We start from the raw sequence: 21,775 nt of genomic DNA on the forward strand, positions 1-21,775 counted from the left end.
ACAGTATATGTAATGTGTCTCTGTAGTGAGTGTGTTAATATAGTGGTCCTCTACATCATTAAAAAGACAGTATATGTAATGTGTCTCTGTAGTGAGTGTGTTAATATAGTGTCCTCTACATCATTAAACAGACAGTATATGTAATGTGTCTCTGTAGTGAGTGTGTTAATATAGAGGTCCTCTACATCATTAAAAAGACAGTATATGTAATGTGTCTCTGTAGTGAGTGTGTTAATATAGTGTCCTCTACATCATTAAACAGACAGTATATGTAATGTGTCTCTGTAGTGAGTGTGTTAATATAGAGGTCCTCTACATCATTAAACAGACAGTATATGTAATGTGTCTCTGTAGTGAGTGTGTTAATATAGTGGTCCTCTACATCATTAAAAAGACAGTATATGTAATGTGTCTCTGTAGTGAGTGTGTTAATATAGTGTCCTCTACATCATTAAACAGACAGTATATGTAATGTGTCTCTGTAGTGAGTGTGTTAATATAGAGGTCCTCTACATCATTAAACAGACAGTATATGTAATGTGTCTCTGTAGTGAGTGTGTTAATATAGTGGTCCTCTACATCATTAAACAGACAGTATATGTAATGTGTCTCTGTAGTGAGTGTGTTAATATAGAGGTCCTCTACATCATTAAACAGACAGTATATGTAATGTGTCTCTGTAGTGAGTGTGTTAATATAGAGGTCCTCTACATCATTAAACAGACAGTATATGTAATGTGTCTCTGTAGTGAGTGTGTTAATATAGAGATCCTCTACATCATTAAACAGACAGTATATGTAATGTGTCTCTGTAGTGAGTGTGTTAATATAGTGGTCCTCTACATCATTAAAAAGACAGTATATGTAATGTGTCTCTGTAGTGAGTGTGTTAATATAGTGGTCCTCTACATCATTAAACAGACAGTGGCCCTCATTTATCAACGCAGCGTATAAACCGGCGTATATTTTTCCATATATTCGGCCGTACACCAACGTCGAAGTCACATTTATGAACGCATCCTACACAGCTGATCCGAGCTTACACTTGGTCCCAGCGTTGATAAATGTCACGGCTGAAACGAGCGTCATTTAAATAACACGCCCTTAAATATTTCTCAAAACGCCCCGATTTTACGACATGAAGACGAACCAGAATACGACCAAAGACATGAAAAGCCAATAAGAAATAGTATCGCCTCGCCACACACGCACACGCCCCTCTCTCTCTCTCTCTCGCTCTCTCTCGCTCTCTCTCTCACACACACACACACACACACATGCGCCCGCCCAACTCCGTCTTTCCGTAGCGTAGCGGTACATGAGACTCGGGCGGAATGCAGTGATTCCGTGCCGCCACGTTAATATTGGAGCGTCGGGTTTATATCCTTAACCCAGCCAGGTTGTGTAGCCTACATAACTCTCTATGACATAACTCCATAACATAGGACAAGCTACTGTAAGTTTGTAGACCTCACTGTCCATGAAAAGGTGCCGTCCCGACCGCGGGACTCCCGGCGCAAAAGCGCTCGTATATTTTTGAAAATAGCAGATCTACAAGCTCACAACGCGTCGCGATGTAACGCTGGCTTGTGAGCTTGTAGATCTGCTATGTTCAATACAGACAGATCTACAATCTTATCTGAAAGACTGTTAAAGCAGTTTGTTTAAATTACTTTATAAAATGATATATTTTCACAGTGATTATTTATTAGTGTAGATATACACATTTAGGAGTGGATTATGTGTCCAGATGCTTGTCAGACAGTCAGACAATGGTGCTCCGCAGCTCTAGGATGGAATAAACGGGAGCAGCCAACGTCAACAACTGGTCTCGACCAGACGTGAGATCTCAGCGTACCGTAGGATAAAGCCCACGTCAGGATATATTGATACATGCCGAAAAGTGCGGTGATTACGCCCTACGCCCATTATTTGGGCTGCACCGCGTTGATAAATGAGGGCCAGTATATGTAATGTGTCTCTGTAGTGAGTGTGTTAATATAGTGGTCCTCTACATCATTAAACAGACAGTATATGTAATGTGTCTCTGTAGTGAGTGTGTTAATATAGTGGTCCTCTACATCATTAAAAAGACAGTATATGTAATGTGTCTCTGTAGTGAGTGTGTTAATATAGAGGTCCTCTACATCATTAAACAGACAGTATATGTAATGTGTCTCTGTAGTGAGTGTGTTAATATAGAGGTCCTCTACATCATTAAACAGACAGTATATGTAATGTGTCTCTGTAGTGAGTGTGTTAATCAGGGACGCGGGAAGTGGGGTGCTGAGGGTGCTGCAGCACCCCCTGCCGTTGTGAGGGAAAAAAAAAAAAAAGGCTGAACGCGTGCGTGTGTGTGTGTGTGTGAGAGATTTTCTCCGGTGGGCGCGGCTCCCCCAAAATAATTAAATCACATAACCCTAATCCAACCCTAACCCTAACCCTAAAACCGAAATAAAGTAACAAAAAAAGTAACTTTATCCGCGGGAATAAAGTTACTCATGCACATGCACATGCAAGTTACTCATGCACATGCACATGCAAGTTACTCATGCACACATGCACGCGCGCGCACCCCTTGCTCTAAAGTACTTCCCGCGTCCCTGGTGTTAATATAGTGGTCCTCTACATCATTAAACAGACAGTATATGTAATGTGTCTCTGTAGTGAGTGTGTTAATATAGAGGTCCTCTACATCATTAAACAGACAGTATATGTAATGTGTCTCTGTAGTGAGTGTGTTAATATAGAGGTCCTCTACATCATTAAACAGACAGTATATGTAATGTGTCTCTGTAGTGAGTGTGTTAATATAGAGGTCCTCTACATCATTAAACAGACAGTATATGTAATGTGTCTCTGTAGTGAGTGTGTAAATATAGAGGTCCTCTACATCATTAAACAGACAGTATATGTAATGTGTCTCTGTAGTGAGTGTGTAAATATAGAGGTCCTCTACATCATTAAACAGACAGTATATGTAATGTGTCTCTGTAGTGAGTGTGTTAATATAGAGGTCCTCTACATCATTAAACAGACAGTATATGTAATGTGTCTCTGTAGTGAGTGTGTTAATATAGAGGTCCTCTACATCATTAAACAGACAGTATATGTAATGTGTCTCTGTAGTGAGTGTGTTAATATAGAGGTCCTCTACATCATTAAACAGACAGTATATGTAATGTGTCTCTGTAGTGAGTGTGTTAATATAGAGGTCCTCTACATCATTAAACAGACAGTATATGTAATTTGTCTCTGTAGTGAGTGTGTTAATATAGTGGTCCTCTACATCATTAAACAGACAGTATATGTAATGTGTCTCTGTAGTGAGTGTGTTAATATAGAGGTCCTCTACATCATTAAACAGACATATATGTAATGTGTCTCTGTAGTGAGTGTGTTAATATAGTGGTCCTCTACATCATTAAACAGACAGTATATGTAATGTGTCTCTGTAGTGAGTGTGTAAATATAGAGGTCCTCTACATCATTAAACAGACAGTATATGTAATGTGTCTCTGTAGTGAGTGTGTTAATATAGTGGTCCTCTACATCATTAAACAGACAGTATATGTAATGTGTCTCTGTAGTGAGTGTGTTAATATAGAGGTCCTCTACATCATTAAACAGACAGTATATGTAATGTGTCTCTGTAGTGAGTGTGTTAATATAGAGGTCCTCTACATCATTAAACAGACAGTATATGTAATGTGTCTCTGTAGTGAGTGTGTTAATATAGAGGTCCTCTACATCATTAAACAGACAGTATATGTAATGTGTCTCTGTAGTGAGTGTGTTAATATAGAGGTCCTCTACATCATTAAACAGACAGTATATGTAATGTGTCTCTGTAGTGAGTGTGTTAATATAGTGGTCCTCTACATCATTAAACAGACAGTATATGTAATGTGTCTCTGTAGTGAGTGTGTAAATATAGAGGTCCTCTACATCATTAAACAGACAGTATATGTAATGTGTCTCTGTAGTGAGTGTGTTAATATAGAGGTCCTCTACATCATTAAACAGACAGTATATGTAATGTGTCTCTGTAGTGAGTGTGTTAATATAGTGGTCCTCTACATCATTAAACAGACAGTATATGTAATGTGTCTCTGTAGTGAGTGTGTTAATATAGAGGTCCTCTACATCATTAAACAGACAGTATATGTAATGGGTCTCTGTAGTGAGTGTGTTAATATAGAGGTCCTCTACATCATTAAACAGACAGTATATGTAATGTGTCTCTGTAGTGAGTGTGTAAATATAGAGGTCCTCTACATCATTAAACAGACAGTATATGTAATGTGTCTCTGTAGTGAGTGTGTTAATATAGAGGTCCTCTACATCATTAAACAGACAGTATATGTAATGTGTCTCTGTAGTGAGTGTGTAAATATAGAGGTCCTCTACATCATTAAACAGACAGTATATGTAATGTGTTCCTCTGTAGTGAGTGTGTTAATATAGTGGTCCTCTACATCATTAAACAGAGAGTATATGTAATGTGTCTCTGTAGTGAGTGTGTTAATATAGTGGTCCTCTACATCATTAAACAGACAGTATATGTAATGTGTCTCTGTAGTGAGTGTGTTAATATAGAGGTCCTCTACATCATTAAACAGACAGTATATGTAATGTGTTCCTCTGTAGTGAGTGTGTTAATATAGTGGTCCTCTACATCATTAAACAGACAGTATATGTAATGTGTCTCTGTAGTGAGTGTGTAAATATAGTGGTCCTCTACATCATTAAACAGACAGTATATGTAATGTGTTCCTCTGTAGTGAGTGTGTTAATATAGAGGTCCTCTACATCATTAAACAGACAGTATATGTAATGTGTCTCTGTAGTGAGTGTGTTAATATAGAGGTCCTCTACATCATTAAACAGACAGTATATGTAATGTGTCTCTGTAGTGAGTGTGTTAATATCCTCTACATCATTAAACAGACAGTATATGTAATGTGTCTCTGTAGTGAGTGTGTTAATATAGAGGTCCTCTACATCATTAAACAGACAGTATATGTAATGTGTCTCTGTAGTGAGTGTGTTAATATAGTGGTCCTCTACATCATTAAACAGACAGTATATGTAATGTGTCTCTGTAGTGAGTGTGTTAATATAGAGGTCCTCTACATCATTAAACAGACAGTATATGTAATGTGTCTCTATAGTGAGTGTGTTAATATAGAGGTCCTCTACATCATTAAACAGACAGTATATGTAATGTGTCTCTGTAGTGAGTGTGTTAATATAGAGGTCCTCTACATCATTAAACAGACAGTATATGTAATGTGTCTCTGTAGTGAGTGTGTTAATATAGAGGTCCTCTACATCATTAAACAGACAGTATATGTAATGTGTTCCTCTGTAGTGAGTGTGTTAATATAGAGGTCCTCTACATCATTAAACAGACACTATATGTAATGTGTCTCTGTAGTGAGTGTGTTAATATAGAGGTCCTCTACATCATTAAACAGACAGTATATGTAATGTGTCTCTGTAGTGAGTGTGTTAATATAGAGGTCTTCTACATCATTAAACAGACAGTATATGTAATGTGTCTCTGTAGTGAGTGTGTTAATATAGAGGTCCTCTACATCATTAAACAGACAGTATATGTAATGTGTCTCTGTAGTGAGTGTGTTAATATAGAGGTCCTCTACATCATTAAACAGACAGTATATGTAATGTGTCTCTGTAGTGAGTGTGTTAATATAGAGGTCCTTTACATCATTAAACAGACAGTATATTTAATGTGTCTCTGTAGTGAGTGTGTTAATATAGAGGTCCTCTACATCATTAAACAGACAGTATATGTAATGTGTCTCTGTAGTGAGTGTGTTAATATAGTGGTCCTCTACATCATTAAACAGACAGTATATGTAATGTGTCTCTGTCGCGAGTGTGTTAATATAGAGGTCCTCTACATCATTAAACAGACAGTATATGTAATGTGTCTCTGTAGTGAGTGTGTAAATATAGTGGTCCTCTACATCATTAAACAGACAGTATATGTAATGTGTCTCTGTAGTGAGTGTGTTAATATAGAGGTCCTCTACATCATTAAACAGACAGTATATGTAATGTGTCTCTGTAGTGAGTGTGTTAATATAGTGGTCCTCTACATCATTAAACAGACAGTATATGTAATGTGTTCCTCTGGAGTGAGTGTGTAAATATAGTGGTCCTCTACATCAGTGGTTCTCAAACTTTTTCATGTCAAGGACCCCCAAATCGAAATGTATTTGGCCGTGGACCATTTCAAAATATTTTGTTCCAAAGATTTGAGTTTCGAATGTTCGCTTAAAATATATATATATATATATATATAAATGTGCCCAAATTTAAAAAATAGCAGATATACAAGCTCATAGCGCGGCACTCGGTGCCACGCTATGAGCTTGTAGATCTGCTATTTTTGAATAGCTAAAGTATAAAAGGTATTTTTTTTGTGATGCTATATTATCACATTTTGCTGGGGACCCCCTGGAACCCCACCAAGGACCCCTGGGGGTCCCCGGACCCCATTTTGAGAACCAAGGCCCTACGTCATCAAAGTTGCATCACCCCTGATATGAACCATTGCCATGCATGCCTAACAACAGCGTTTTGTGCATCCTGAACATGGCACGATCGAAAACTTGTGACAACTCATTGTGATCATTAGGAACATTGGAATTTTGAACCACGGTTTTCTTACCTTTTCTACGATGTTATGCTATCCTAGGGATGAATGGTACAGTAGAAAAAAAATCATAACTCCATCGTGGGTCCAGCAGAGCTAAAAACAGAAGTCTCGATAGACCAGATTGACATCTGGAGATTGAAATCTCGTCTAGCGCATTCAATACATCAAGACAATCACGTTGCATAGTGTTCTGTCACTATGAACGTCAGATCTCAAAAAAAAAACAACAACAAAAAAGCTATCAAAATGTACTGTTTAATGTACGACATGTACTGTATACACCTGTACATCTGAGAGATGTGACAATAAAGTCAACTCTGTAGCACTTTCACATTCATTATTTTCAAATATAGTGCATTGTGTGTGTGCGCGTGTGTGTGTGTGTGTGTGTGTGTGTGTGTGTGTGTGTGTGTGTGTGTGTGTGTGTGTGTGTGTGTGTTCATACCTCTACACCAATCTCAAATCCTCCTCCCAGACCAGCTATACCAATGGCAGAGGGCGCTGACCAGCCTAGAGAGAGAGAGCGAGAGCAAGAGAGAGAGAGAGAGAGAGAGAGAGAGAGACATACACACTTAATGTCAAAAGGTAAAAGTTGTCTATAGTGCAGTGTTGATTTTGACAGCAAATTTAGATTTAGTTTTAGTCATAGTCTTTTGAATAAAATGTCATTTAGTTTTAGTCATATTTTAGTCTAAAGAAATGTATTTTGGTGGTGCATTGATGGCGTCGTAATGGTTGTTTTTACACTTGGTTTCATGCTGAAAATAGCAGATCTACAAGCTCACAACGCGTCGCAAAGCGACGCGTTGTAGATCTGCTATTTTCAGAGCGCAACAACCGAGCACAACCAAACATAAAATGTCTTTTAGTTCTACTGGATCTCTTCTCCACTAGATCCCTCACTAACATGTTAGTTTTTATTTGTTAACCAACTATATACTACTTAGTCATAGTTTTAAGGTCATCATAGCTTAGTTTTTATTTAGTTTTCATCAGTGTAAAAAGGTAGTTGACAAACATTTTAGTTTTATAGTCATAGTTTTAGTCGTCGAAATAAACACTGGTTTTAAGTCTAGATTCAGACCAAACCCGCTTTGAGCCTGAGTTATGCTTCACCGTAGGACCGTGTCTCACACCAACAATAGCCTCTATGGCCTCTATGTCAGCACGCTAACTGTCCAGGAACAGAAAGGCTGTCGTTTCTATTGGCTTGGAATCCCCATCGATGATGATGTCACTGGTAGACAGGTTTCTGAAGTGTCCACAGCCCCTCCTCTATAGACAGACATGATGTCATATTATAATGAGCATTAGTGAGGACCAAGATATGAAGATACGATATAATAATATTATAATGAGCAGGTAAGGTTGAAAAAGTGCTCCTTGAGAAGTCTGTAAGCCAACATAGGTCAAGCGTATGTTCTTTAGCCGATATAAAAGAGGTTCTAAAGTGGATGTTAAAAGATATAAAAGAGGTTCTAAAGTCTTGCATTTTTTCTTTCAAGATTTTTCAAAAATAGCAGATCTACAAGCTCATAGCGCGGCAGCCAAAGAAGTGACACAGTGACACAGATGCGTTCCAGGTTCGCACTCGCCTCAAAGCCCTGACAGACGCCCGGGTTGGAAATATCAGAGCTTTGGGCAGGCAGGGGAAAGCATCTTGCGAGCACAATGTAATCTAAAAAATGCCACTTTTTAAGTGGCATTTTTTAAGTAAAAGAGATCAGATCTAAACAGATCTGATCAGATCTAACAGATCTGATTAGATAAATAAAAAAATAAAAAAAAGCATCTGTCTGATGTTTTTAAAAAGCATCTCTCTGATGCTTTTAAAAAAAGCATCTGTCTGATGCTTTAGGATCTGTTTAGATCTGTTGCTAAAGCATCAGATCTTTAGCATCTGTTTAGATCTGTCTGATGCTTTTAAAAAAAGCATCTGTCTGATGCTTTTTTTTAAAAGCATCTGTCAGATGTTTTTTTTTTTTTTTCTGTTTTTTTTTCCTAAACAGATCTGATCAGATCTAACAGATCTGATCAGATCTGTTAGATCTGTTAGATCTAACAGATCTGATTAGATTAGTTTTTTTTTTTTTTTTTTTTTCAGATCTAGTATTAGATTTTTTAAGTAAAAGAGATCTATTCGTTTAGTATTTAAGTGGCATTTTCTTAAGTAAAAGAGATCTAAAAAATCTTTAGATTTAGATCTTTTAAAAAAACAGCAGATCTACAAGCTCATAGCGCGGCAGCCAAAGAAGTGACACAGTGACACAGATGCGTTCCAGGTTCGCACTCGCCTCAAAGCCCTGACAGACGCCCGGGTTGTAAATATCAGAGCTTTGGGCAGGCAGGGGGAAGCATCTTGCGAGCACAAGGTAAAGGCCCGGCGCAACGCCAAGCTGCTGGAGTTATCAAAAGCGCGGCGCTCCCGTTATAAACAATTAAAAACATGCGCTGCACTCAGGAAAAGAAACATCTTGGTGGACATACAGTAGGGCCCTGAAACAGTTTTTTTTTGCATCCTACAGTGGTCTCCCTCTTTTCTCTTTTTAATTGGATGTTTTCCTCCTTGAGAACCCTGCCACCAAAGAAGCAGCTTCTCTTTCTGCGGTCCACAACAAACAGAACAATACATATCTATCACATAGAATACTCTCCACCTTTATGTGTGAAGTGGTCTTTTAACATCTGTAAACAAGCAAACAAACCACATACTTAACATCTATAGAGATACATATATATACAGACAGACAGACAGATAGAAGAACAGAGACAGACAGACAGTTCTTCCGTCCGTCCGTCCGTCCGTCCGTCAGACAGACAGTTAGTTCTTATGTCAGACAGACAGACAAACAGACAGACCTTATGTCTGTCAGACAGACAGACAGAGTAACAGACAGACAGACAGAGTAACAGACAGACAGACAGAGTAACAGACAGACAGGCAGAGTAACAGACAGACAGACAGAGTAACAGACAGACAGACAGAGTAACAGACAGACAGACAGAGTAACAGACAGACAGACAGAGTAACAGACAGACAGTTCTTACGTCCGTCAGACAGGCGGGCGAACACGATGCCGCTGCCCCCCCTCACTGTCATCATGAAGCCGGCCTTGATGACAGAGATGACAGCCAGACCCTGAGCCTTGGCTATCACATGAGCTGTGACACACACACACACACACACACACACACACACACACACACACACACACACACACACACACACACACACACACACACACACACACACACACACACACACACACACACACACACACACACACACACACACACACACACACAGCGTTAATTCATTAAAGCATCAACATGTACGATTGAGTCATCAACAAATGAGTAGTTTTGATGTTAAATATTCACGGCACGTTTCCATATAGTTTATTTAATTCACCACGTAGTGTAAGGACCTAAACTAAAACATATATACATGTACTTTTGGCCATAAAACCAACCATTACATTTCTCTTGTGGGCAGCATGCAGCTAAATGCTCCTCACAATGTAGTAGATTTATCAAAATCTACTACACTTGTCACTAGGGAACGTTTGGTCCTCAGAAGTGTAGTAAAACACATAGGCCTGTCACCATTACACATTTATGTTGACGATTAATTGTCACTAAAATAATGTCAGTGTGTTTTTTTAGGCTTCATAATCACATCATAATTCTACAAGGCAGACACGTCAGATAACCTAAATATACAGCACAAAGCATTTAAAGGTAGGGTAAGTGATATGTTTTGGTTAAAACAAAAAGTATTTTGTTAAAAGCACTATATTGTGATAGTAATCATTGCTATAGAGTGTTTGTTCAGTAACAGGAGTCTCCCTGTCTCTCCAGCTCTTTAATAAACAGAACATACATTTTCCGGTAGGTGTCAAAATCTCAGCCAATCAGGAGAAAGTACCCATTTTTAAGCTTCATTTTTACAGTGCTCCAGTTCCAATTTTGCTCTGCTCATTTCTTAGTGTCATCACTTCACATTTCACTTGTTTAATCTATATCCTGATTGAGTTCTCTGTCCTGATTGGATAAAATTTGAGATGAAACTGAAACGAAAATGCTTTTTTCTGTTTAATAAAGAGCTGGAGAGACAAGGAGACTCCTTTTACTGAACAAACACTCTATAGCAATGAGTACAATATAGAGCTATTTAACACTTATTTTAACCAAAGAAAATCACTTACCCTACCTTTAATAATGTAATACTTTAAAAAAAAAGAAAATGTAGAAATAGCGGAAATAGCTGATCTACAAGCTCACTACGAAGTGACGTGTTGTAAGCTTGTAGATCTGCTATTTCTGGAAAATGTATTTTTTCAACATGGAAACGATTATGACAACATGATGGTGACTATGTCAACTAAGAGCGAATCAGGCATTTATGTAATAATTGTGACAGGCCTACGTGTGTACACACACACACACACACAGTCACACACCTGGTATGAGTTTATCTGGGCCGGTACGGTTGGATATCTCGGTGAATTCTCGGAGGATCTTGGCTGCTTTCTTCACCTCAGACTTCAGGTTGGACGGGATGGGATTATTCACTGTGGACACACACACACACACACACACACACACACACACACACACACACACACACACACACACACACACACACACACACACACACACACACACACACACACACACACACACACACACACACACACAGAGTTAGTTATAGCATTACAGTTGATATTTTTCCTCGTGTTCTAGAGCAGGGGTCTTTAACAGGGGGTCCGGGAACCCTAGGAGGTCCTCAGAGTTACTACAAGGGGTCCGCCAAATCATGGTGTGATATGTTTTTTTTTACATTAATCACTTGAACCCACGCATCCCTTTTCTGAGGAGAACTTTAGCCAAACATATTTCTGAGATGGGGGTCCACAGCCAAATACATTTCATGTTGGGGGTCCACGGCCAAATACATATCATGTTGGGGGTCCTTGACATGAAAAGGTTTTAGAAGCACTAGTGTGTAGGGTCAGTAGACAGACTACTATGAGTCTTTCTGATCTCTGTCAGGTTGTGTTCCCCTGTTATTTATTATACTGATATGGATCACTGAAATGAATTGAATGAGTGACAACAGGACGTGATGGGCATCATTCATTCAGGCCTTATGGGACATAAAACCATTCACCTTTAACCTCGTTAGATTCACTGAAAAAACACCTCACTGCTTCTGACGACTGATATCGTCCAATGTGTGAAGAGACCGTAATTTATCAATTACTTTGACTTCCCCCCCTTTTCATTCACACACACACACACACACACACACACACACACACACACACACACACACACACACACACACACACACACACACACACACACACACGCTGTCATGTCATCATGACGCCTCTCGTCTGCCAAAACAATTAAGGTTTTTTAATTGGTTAATTGTCCAATCATAGGCCTGGGCAGCGGCCAGCCTGAGCAATTAGCCAGACTAATTAACATGTAGATAATGAGCTATCACTGAGTCACTGTGGGAGAGGAGAGGAGAGGAGAGAGGAGAGGAGAGGGAGGAGAGAGGAGGCCTACAAAACAAGAGGAGAAAAGTAAACGAGGAGGAGAAATTAGAGGAGAAGAAAGTGAAGTCACAACAGAAGAGAACTGAAAGAAGAGCAGAGATGGGGGGCAGGAGAGGGAAGGAGAGAGAGAGAGAGACATGGAGAGAGGAAGGGGGAGACGGATGAGAGGACAGAGGACAGAGGACAGGAGACAGGAGACAGGAGACAGAGGACAGGAGACAGAGGACAGAGGACAGGAGACAGGGAGAAAGAGGGTGGTGAGAGCTAGGGAACAAAAGTTTTAATTCTCTCACTCTTGCTTTGGTCAATGTAAACATAGGGTATGTGTCTCGTACCAAAGAACAGAAAGCAGAAAGAGAGATGAAACTAGAGAAAGTGCTCCTTGGAGCACAGGTCTCCACCAGGTCAGATAGGTTATTGTGGCCTCCTGGTGGCACTATAATAGGCCAATGTGAAAAGGGTGCCATTTATTCTTAGGTCTTTCACGGCAATCAGACACCGCATTCATTATTTGAGGCATTTTGTTCCAAAAATGTGTTTTGCTAAATTAGACCTGCTGGTGGCGCTATAACAGGCCAATGTGAAAAGGGTGGCATTTCTTCCTCGGCCTAGTGGGAATGTGTTTGTGAAATTTAACGGAAATCGCAAGCTGTGTTCATGGTTTGAGGCATTTTGTTCAAAACGGACCAATCCTGCAAACTTTGGAAGCCAACCTTAGCCAATCAGGATGGAATATGGGAAATTGGACAAATCCGTGTTGATCACATTAGAGGTGCTGCGATCATGATTTTTGAGATCCGATCCGATTCCGATCAGGCAGCATAAAACCGATCCGATTCCGATCAATTCCGATCCGATATGGCACGGCAATTAATATTAATATTTATTTTACTAAATGTTAAAAAATAATTGATCAAGTGATATTACTCAAACAGAGAACATAACCTCCACAGAATAATAGTCAACAAGTTCCACAACAGTAGTTTAGAAAAACTGCCCCATTTATTATTAACCAGTGCCAATGGGTTTGCTTTAACCTAAACAGCAGCATTAAATAAAACACAAAATAAAATAAAAGATCCTGTGTAACACAAACTTGGCATCCGTTTGACATGGTCATTTCAGGTAAAAAATAAATAAAATCCCTACAATACAATAACAATACACACACAATATTGTCCAACTGTAATATTGTCCAGGGCTCCAATTCTGCCCAAAAGCAATGCTACCATTGGTCTACTAAAACAATAGGGTAAACAAATAACAAAACCTATTATTAATAGTGCAAAAGTTCCACAACAGTAGGTTATGAGAAAAACATGTTTTATTTATTTTTATATATGCGACTTATTTTTTACCTGAAATGACCATGTCAAACGGAAGCCAAGTTTCTGTTACACTTACACAGGATCTTTTCATTTATTTTGTATTTTATTTAATGCTGCTGTTTAGGCTAAAGCGAACCTGGTGATGGGGTCCACCCAGTGCGAGTGCGCAGTCAGACGTTGAAGCGTTGAAATCCGACATCATTTACCACCTACAGTGGCTGGTCATCCAGCACTATAAACTGGGCAATGTTATTTCTTTTGCCTTCTTGCTCTTTTCAAATGTATCTTCCAACGTTGGTTGTTGGGGGCCAGCGTGTGGTCGCTTTTTCTTTTCTGTAGCTTTATGGTGTTTTATAAGATGATTAATAACGTTGGTCGTGTTGTACCGTGTATTGACGTTGCCACCGCGTGGGACGTCTTTTAGACACGACTTGCACTGGGCTGTTGGGTCCTTTTAACACGAAATACTCCCATACGGCTGACATCGCTGCTTTCTGCTCGTACTGTAGCTCTGCTTTGTGTCGGAGACTCAGAGTCTCCAGCCGTGCTAATAACAAACACTGGTGCGATCACATGGCCGCTACATGCTGGAGCCAGTGTTGCCATTTTGTGAGAGAAATAAGCGACCAGGTCTAGGAAAACAAGCCCAAAAGAAGCAACTAGGCCACGGGCCCACGGCACATGAGCACTGTAAACCTATTTGCTATTATGCATGGCTATTTTCAAAAACTCTTGCAATAAAATTTGGAAAGTTTGAAATATTTTTTTGAAACATTCTAACAACACAAATGCTCCCCTGGGCACAAAACATTTATAAACATATTTGAGAACCACTGGTTTAAATAATAATTTAAAAAAATTGGAAGCAAGACAAAATAAGCAAGTACACAATAGAAATAAGCCCCAAAAACCGCAACTACCGATTTTTACAAGCAACTTTACAGAAAAAGAAGCCCAAAGTTGCTTATACTAAGCCGACATGGCAACACTGCCTGAAGCCAACGTGCTGGGAGTGGGAAGGATCAAAGTGCTGGAGCGGATTACTGGAATGGAGTGCTTTAATCGCAGCGTTTTATCGGTCATTTTGCTGAAATCCGATCCGATCCGATCCACATTTTTTCATTGATATCGAGCCGATATCCGATCAGTAAATCGGATCGCGGCATCTCTAGATCACATGACTATAGAGATACTGTGTACCGATTTGCATGACGTTTGGATAAAATCTGTAGGAGTAATGTAAAAAAAAAGGGTTTTGCACAAATCGGCCTCCCGGTGGCGCTATAACAGACCCATGTAAAAAAAAATGGGGCAGAGGTTCTGAATTGGCATCCAGGGTGTGTGTGTGCACAGTTTCGCAACGACCGGGCCAACGGTGCCGGAGATTAGCTGGTCGCACACGGACAGGACACACGGACGGACGGACACACGGACAGACACACGGACGGACGGACAGACAGGGGGTAGTCTCGCGTAGCCCGACAACTATTCCACAATCTCTGAATGCTATATAGCAGTGGTTCTCAAACTTTTTCATGTCAAGGACCCCCAAACTGACACTTATTAGCCTTCGGACCCCCATTTGAAAAGATATGCCAGGAACCCCCATAAGAGAAGATTTTTACGGCTCTAGCAGTGATTCTCAACCATTTTAATTTCAAGGACCCCCAGTTTGACATGCATTAGGGCTACAGACCCCCATTTAATGGCATTTCTATCAATTGGACCGCAATTTATATTGTAAAATCTATGTCAATGTAACTCTGAGAGTGTACAAATGGAACCAAATGGACCCGTTAGGGTCCATTTGGTTCCATTTGTACACTCTCAGAGTTACAGACCCTTAAGGCTCCATTTGGTGCCTAATCTATCATTTAGCTGGGGACCCCCTGGAACTCCCTCAAGTACCCCTGGGGGTCCCCGGACCCCACTTTGAGAACCAATGCTATATAGAGTCTGGAACTACAACTCCCCAAATACGCTTGAGGAAACTGGCACTTCCGTTCACGAAAATATATTTTAAAATATCTCTACATTTTATTATTTTATTCCCATTTCTGCTAAGCAGCAAGATGAATATACTTAGATGATTTGTATTTATATTAGGATACATTTGCGCGACTGTAAAGACGAAACGGAAGTGAGGAGGAGGCTCCACATCCTGTTTATATTCTAATCATGATCAGAGCTTCAGAGTTCCAGACTGTATGGAAACAGTCTGGCCACACGAGACTAGACTAGATAGGGGGTAAAACATACTCTCTCGCCTGGCGGAGACAATAAAGAAGATGATAATGTACATTAAACTAGTAAAGAGAAAAGATGTGGTCGTGGACACACAGCTGTACGTGGCCCCGGAAAGTTGACTCACCATGTAAACGTATGTGTCTCATGTCACCATGTAAACGTATGTGTCTCATGTCACCATGTAAACGTATGTGTCTCTCATGTCAGTGAGAAGAAAGAAGAGGAAATAAAGAGAACAGAGAGGAGAGAGAAAGACACAATGAACAAAGCAAACAGTGATAATCATGAACATAAACCTACAGAAGACGTGGGCACACAGCTGTATGCGGCTTAGAAAAACCTTTCATGTATCACTCACAGGTACACAACGTTTATCGACCATACAACCTTCATCACCTGATGAAGGCAGAAGTGTAAAGCATTGGTTCTCAAAGTGGGGTACGGGGACCCCCAGGGGTACTTGAGGGGGTTCCGGGGGGTCCCCAGCTAAATGATGGATAGGAACCAAATGGACCCTTATGGTTCTGTAACTCTGAGTGTACAAATGGAACCAAATGGACCCTAACGGGTCCATTTGGTTCCATTTGTACACTCTCAGAGTTACATTTAACCCTGATTTTATAATATAAATTCAGGTCCCAGAGGTATAAATGCCATTAAATGGGGGTCCGTAGCCTAATACATGTCAAACTGGGGGTCCTTGACATTAAAATGGTTGAGAATCACTGCTAGAAAGCCGTATAAATCTTCTCTTATGGGGGTCCTGGCTTATCTTTTCAAATGGGGGTCCGCGGGCCAATAAGTGTCAATTTGGGGGTCCTTGACATGAAAAAGTTTGAGAACCACTGATGTAAAGTAACTATTAAAGTAGAGTGGAAAATGTGCGACAATGTCCTGCTCAAACGGCACCGGGCCACGTAGGACCTCATCTCTGAGCTACATAGTGGAGGGAGGGGTTCTAAATGGGGCTAGGTAGGGGGGGGGGGGGGGGGGGGGGGGGGTGACTTCCTACCTGTGGACATGAAAAACCATCTGTGTTACTTTTTAATTTGAGCTAAAAAGCATTATTTTAGTGCCGCGCTATGAGCTTGTAGATCTGCTATTTTTGAAAAATCGTGAAAATGTGTCCAAATCTTTTAATATATATATTGTTTTAAAGCGAAAAATTTTAACTCGAATCTTTGCTTCCGGGGGTCCCTGAAACATATATTTTTAGATGGGGGTCCGTGGCTAAATACATGTCATTTTGGGGGTCCTTGACATGGAAAAAAAGGAACCACTGATATTAAGTTTTTTCAAAAAACTGTTAAATCCCCCAGAAGCAAAGATTTGAGTTACAAATGTTCACTTTTGAAACTCAAATCTCAAGATTTGCAAAAAAATAACGATATTTCTAAAATAGCAGATCTACAAGCTCATAGCACGGCACTCGGTGCCGCGCTATGAGCTTGTATATCTGCTATTTTTTGAATAGCCAAAGAGTAAAAAAAATGCTTTTTAAAAAAAAAGTGACACAGATGCTTCTTCAGGGCTTCAAGGGTTAACTATGGTACAAATGTCCACCAGCTCTCATCCATAGGCCTAGAACTAGGGCTCAGGCAGCAATGCTCAGCAAGGGTTCTCACTTGTGCTTACATCTTGAAAATTGTATAAATACTTAAGAAAGTTAAAAAATACCTCAAAATTGTACTTAGGTACAGTGCTTGAGTACATGTACTTAGTTACTTTTTACAGCACTGCATAACAAACACCATGGAGTGAATCACTTAAAGAGTGAATCAATGAGTCACTGAGAGAATCATTCATCTAATGATGACATCCATTATTACCTTCAATTAACTCACTAACAGCTTAAACACTGAATCACTGGCCACACAACGTCACAACTGTGTGTGTGTGTGTGTGTGTGTGTGTGTGTGTGTGTGTGTGTGTGTGTGTGTGTGTGTGTGTGTGTGTGTGTGTGTGTGTGTGTGTGTGTGTGTGTGTGTGTGTGTGTGTGTGTGGACAAGAGTGTTAAGTAAATTAAAAAAGCAATCCGGAACTGGAGTCATCTTAACCCATTAAGACCTGGAACTGTGTCATTTTTAGATTTGAGCTAAAAAGCGAATACACTTTCAAAAATCGTGAAAATATGTGCAAATCTTTGAATATATATATTTTTAACTCAAATCTTTGCTCCTGGGGGGTCCCTGGAACAACATATTTTGATGGGGATCCGCGGCCAAATACATATCATTTTGGGGGTCCTTGACATGAAAAAGATTGAGCACCACTGATATAGAAACATAGGTTTTTCAGAATACTGTTGAGATTTAGGAGACTCGGCTTCAGGTCTCAATGGGTTAATGAATAAAAGGTTGCATTAACCTGAATCTGAATTAATTACCACAGATTACACATCCTTTGACCAATATTTTCTCAGACATTTCCTCATGAATTTGAAAGACAGGTAAATGTAAAATCCACATGAACTGACCCGTACCGGCCTGGCCTGGTTCAGTCTAGTGTCTATCTATCAATGTGTCTATCTGAAAAGGACATTTCTAATGTAACCCATTAAGACCGGGAACGCATCTGTGTCATTTTTAGATTTCTTTGGCTATTCAAAAATAGCAGATCTACAAGCTCATGGAAGTGCCGCGCCATGAGCTTGTAGATCTGCTATTTTTGAAATGTAGTGAAAATTGTAGCAAATCTTTGAATATATTTTTTAAAGCGACCGTTTTTTTAACTCAAATCTTTGCTTCTGGGGGTTCATGGCCAAATACATATCATTTTGGGGGTCCTTGACAAGAAAAAGTTTGATAATCTCTGATTATAGCAAGTTTTTAAAAAAAAAAACGGTTATGATTTAGAAGACATTTGTAGAATCCCCAGAAGCACAGACTTGAGTAAAAATGTTTGCAAATGTTTCTTCTGCAAGATCTGCAAGCTCTATAGCGCGGCACTCGGTGCCGCGCTCTGAGCTTGTATATCTGTTATTTTTGAATAGCCACAGAAATCTTAAAATTACACAGATGCGTTCCCGGTCTAAATGGTTTAAAGGAGTATTTCACAAAACATTATTATTTTCTATCAATCACACACTCCATGAAGCCTTCAATTCATGGAGATTTGTATGTTTTTGTTGCATTCCTGAGCCAATCATTTGATGACTGGGGGAGTGTCAGGTAGGAGGTCTCCTATACCGAGTCTCCTATTGACAAATGATCAAATTATTGACTCTGGAATTTGACGATAATTGATAGAAAACTAGAAAAAGGTGCTCACAGAGCACAGGTCTCCACCAGGTCAGGTACATTATTATGGCCTCCTGGTGGCGCTATAATAAGCCAATGTGAAAAGTGTGCCATTTATTCCTAGGTCTTTCACGGCAATCATGATTTGAGGCATTTTGTTCCAAAAATGTGTTTTGCTAAATCAGACCTGCTGGTGGCGCTATAACAGGCCAATGTGAAAAAGGGTAGCATTTCTTCCTCGGCCTAGTGGGAATGTGTGTGTGAAATTTAACGGAAATCGCAAGCTGCGTTCATGATTTGAGGCATTTTGTTCAAAACGGACCAATCCTGCAAACTTTGGAAGCCAACCTTAGCCAATGGTGATGGAATATGGGAAATCGGACAGATCCGTGTTGATCACATGACTATAGAGATACTGTGTACCGATTTGCATGACGTTTGGATGAAATCTGTAGGAGTAATATCAAAAAATGGGTTTTGCACAAATCGGCCTCCTGGTGGCGCTATAACAGACCCATGTGAAAGATTTGGGACAGAGGTTCTGAATTGGCATTCAGGGTGTGTGTGTGCACAGTTTCACAGCAACCAGGCTAACGGTGCCGGAGATTAGCTGCTCACACACGGACAGGACACGCGGACGGACGGACGTCATTTTTTGGGTGAAGTGCTCCTTTAAATAACAAGTAATTGGAAAAACAAACATGGCAACCTCACACATCAGTCTCCAGAACCACAGACAGGTGTTTTCAATGAGTCTAACGTGGTTAAAATGGAGATTAAAGTTACAATGTAGGAAGGGGGCGTGTCTGATAAAATGAATATCAAAATACTGAATCAAGCAACTTAACTGGTGAAACACTTTACAATGACCCCCAAATTAGACCTTTAAACGCTATAGATCGTTGGTTCTCAAAGTGGGGTCCGGGGACCCCCAGGGGTCCTTGAGGGAGTTCCAGGGGGTCCCCAGCTAAATGATGGATAGGAACCAAATGGACCCTTATGGGTCTGTAACTCTGAGAGTGTACAAATTTGGTTCCATTTGTACAGTACATTGATTTTATAATATAAATTCGGGTCCCAGAGGTATAAATGCCATTAAATGGGGGTCCGTAGCCTAATACATGTCAAACTGGGGGGGTCCTTGACATTAAAATGGTTGAAAATCACTGCTAGAAAGCCGTATAAACCTTCTCTTATTGGGGTCCCTGGCTTATCTTTTCAAATGGGGGTCCGCGGGCTAATAAGTGTCAATTTGGGGGTCCTTGGCACGAAAAAGTTTGAGAACCACTGCTATAGATACCACTGTTTACCAAACACTAGGTCAGGACCCAAACATGGTGTTCCTTAGCTTTGAACACAATAATAACAATTACTATTATTATTAAATCTGGAATTTATAAAGTGCTTTTCTAAGCAGCGAACTCAGTGGCTTTACGTGTGTGTGTGTGTGTGTGTGTGTGTGTGTGTGTGTGTGTGTGTGTGTGTGTGTGTGTGTGTGTGTGTGTGTGTGTGTGTGTGTGCATATTGTTAATATTGATGTTTTGTGGAAGAGAATATCATTTCTGATAACTTTACCTCATAGATTCAAACCAGTGTATTCATTGTTAAACCACTGTCTCTTAATGTCTGTCTGTCTCTCTCTCTCTCTCTCTCTCACATGTCTGTCTGTCTGTCTGTCTGTCTGTCTGTCTGTCTGTCTGTCTGCCTGTCTGTCTGTCTGTCTGTCTGTCTGTCTGTCTGTCTGTCTGTCTGTCTGTCTGTCTGTCTGTCTGTCTATTACTTCATGTTTAGTTGAACTGGTCAGCTTCCCGTTTCTATAGAGAGAACATTCCCCACACACACACACACACAAACAAACACACACACACACACACACACACACACACACACACACACACACACACACACACACACACACACACACACACACACACACACACACACACACACACACGAAAGGCAGAGAGAGCTAGAACGAGGCAGAGTGTGGAGAGAGAGAGAAACATAACACTAAACATTGTGTTGATCTCTCTCTAAACAAACGACACACACACACACACACACACACACACACACACACACACACACACACACACACACACACACACACACACACACACACACACACACACACAGAACATGAGGGTATATTATTGTTGTACTCACTGTTTCTTTTCACAGCAGCGGTGTGTTATTGTTGTGAGTGTGTGTTGCTGTGTGTGTGTGTGTGTGTGTGTGTGTGTAGTTGACTTCCTGTCAGCTGTTTACCTGGTCCAGGTGAACCCCGCCCCCCCACCAGGGTTGCCAGATTTTGCGATAGAAATAAGCAATCAGGTCTATGAAAACAAGCCCAAAAGAAGCAACTTATAGAGCACTTCAAACCTGCTATTTGAAAATAGCAGATCTATAAAGCTCACAACGCGTCGCGATATGCCAAAAGAGGCTTATAATATATAATATAAACGGACATGGCAACACTCCCCTCATCAAAATATGATGTTTCCAAAAATATTCAAAATGTTTCACTTTTTCCCAAGAATCTTTTTTCGGGGGGGAAATAGCAGATGGACAAGCTCACAACGCATCACATCGCTGTGAGCTTGTAGATCTGCTATTTTCAAATATCCCATCATGCATATTACAGGTTTAATGAGGCATATATCTATAGTCGCTTCTTTTGGGCTTGTTTTCATAGACAGC

General features: G+C 40.2%; 1 protein-coding gene across 2 annotated transcripts in view; it reads right to left on the reverse strand.

Annotated features, from left to right (window-relative positions):
- Positions 1-21,316, reverse strand: part of sh3yl1 (SH3 and SYLF domain containing 1) — a 60,624-nt gene extending 39,308 nt beyond the window's left edge. For both annotated transcript variants that reach the window (XM_084051340.1, XM_084051339.1), the window contains exons 1-4: positions 21,242-21,316; positions 11,155-11,265; positions 9,740-9,853; positions 7,137-7,201 (exon numbers count right to left, since the gene is read on the reverse strand). In XM_084051340.1, coding sequence (XP_083907466.1) covers positions 7,137-7,201; positions 9,740-9,853; positions 11,155-11,265; position 21,242 — 291 coding nt within the window. In that variant the 5' untranslated portion in view covers positions 21,243-21,316. The remainder of the gene's footprint in view (positions 1-7,136; positions 7,202-9,739; positions 9,854-11,154; positions 11,266-21,241) is intronic.
- Between the last annotated feature and the right edge of the window lie 459 nt (positions 21,317-21,775).

The sequence above is a fragment of the Gymnoscopelus microlampas genome (assembly GCF_963454915.1).
Source record: "Gymnoscopelus microlampas genome assembly, chromosome: 24".
NCBI classification, from domain to species: domain Eukaryota; kingdom Metazoa; phylum Chordata; class Actinopteri; order Myctophiformes; family Myctophidae; genus Gymnoscopelus; species Gymnoscopelus microlampas.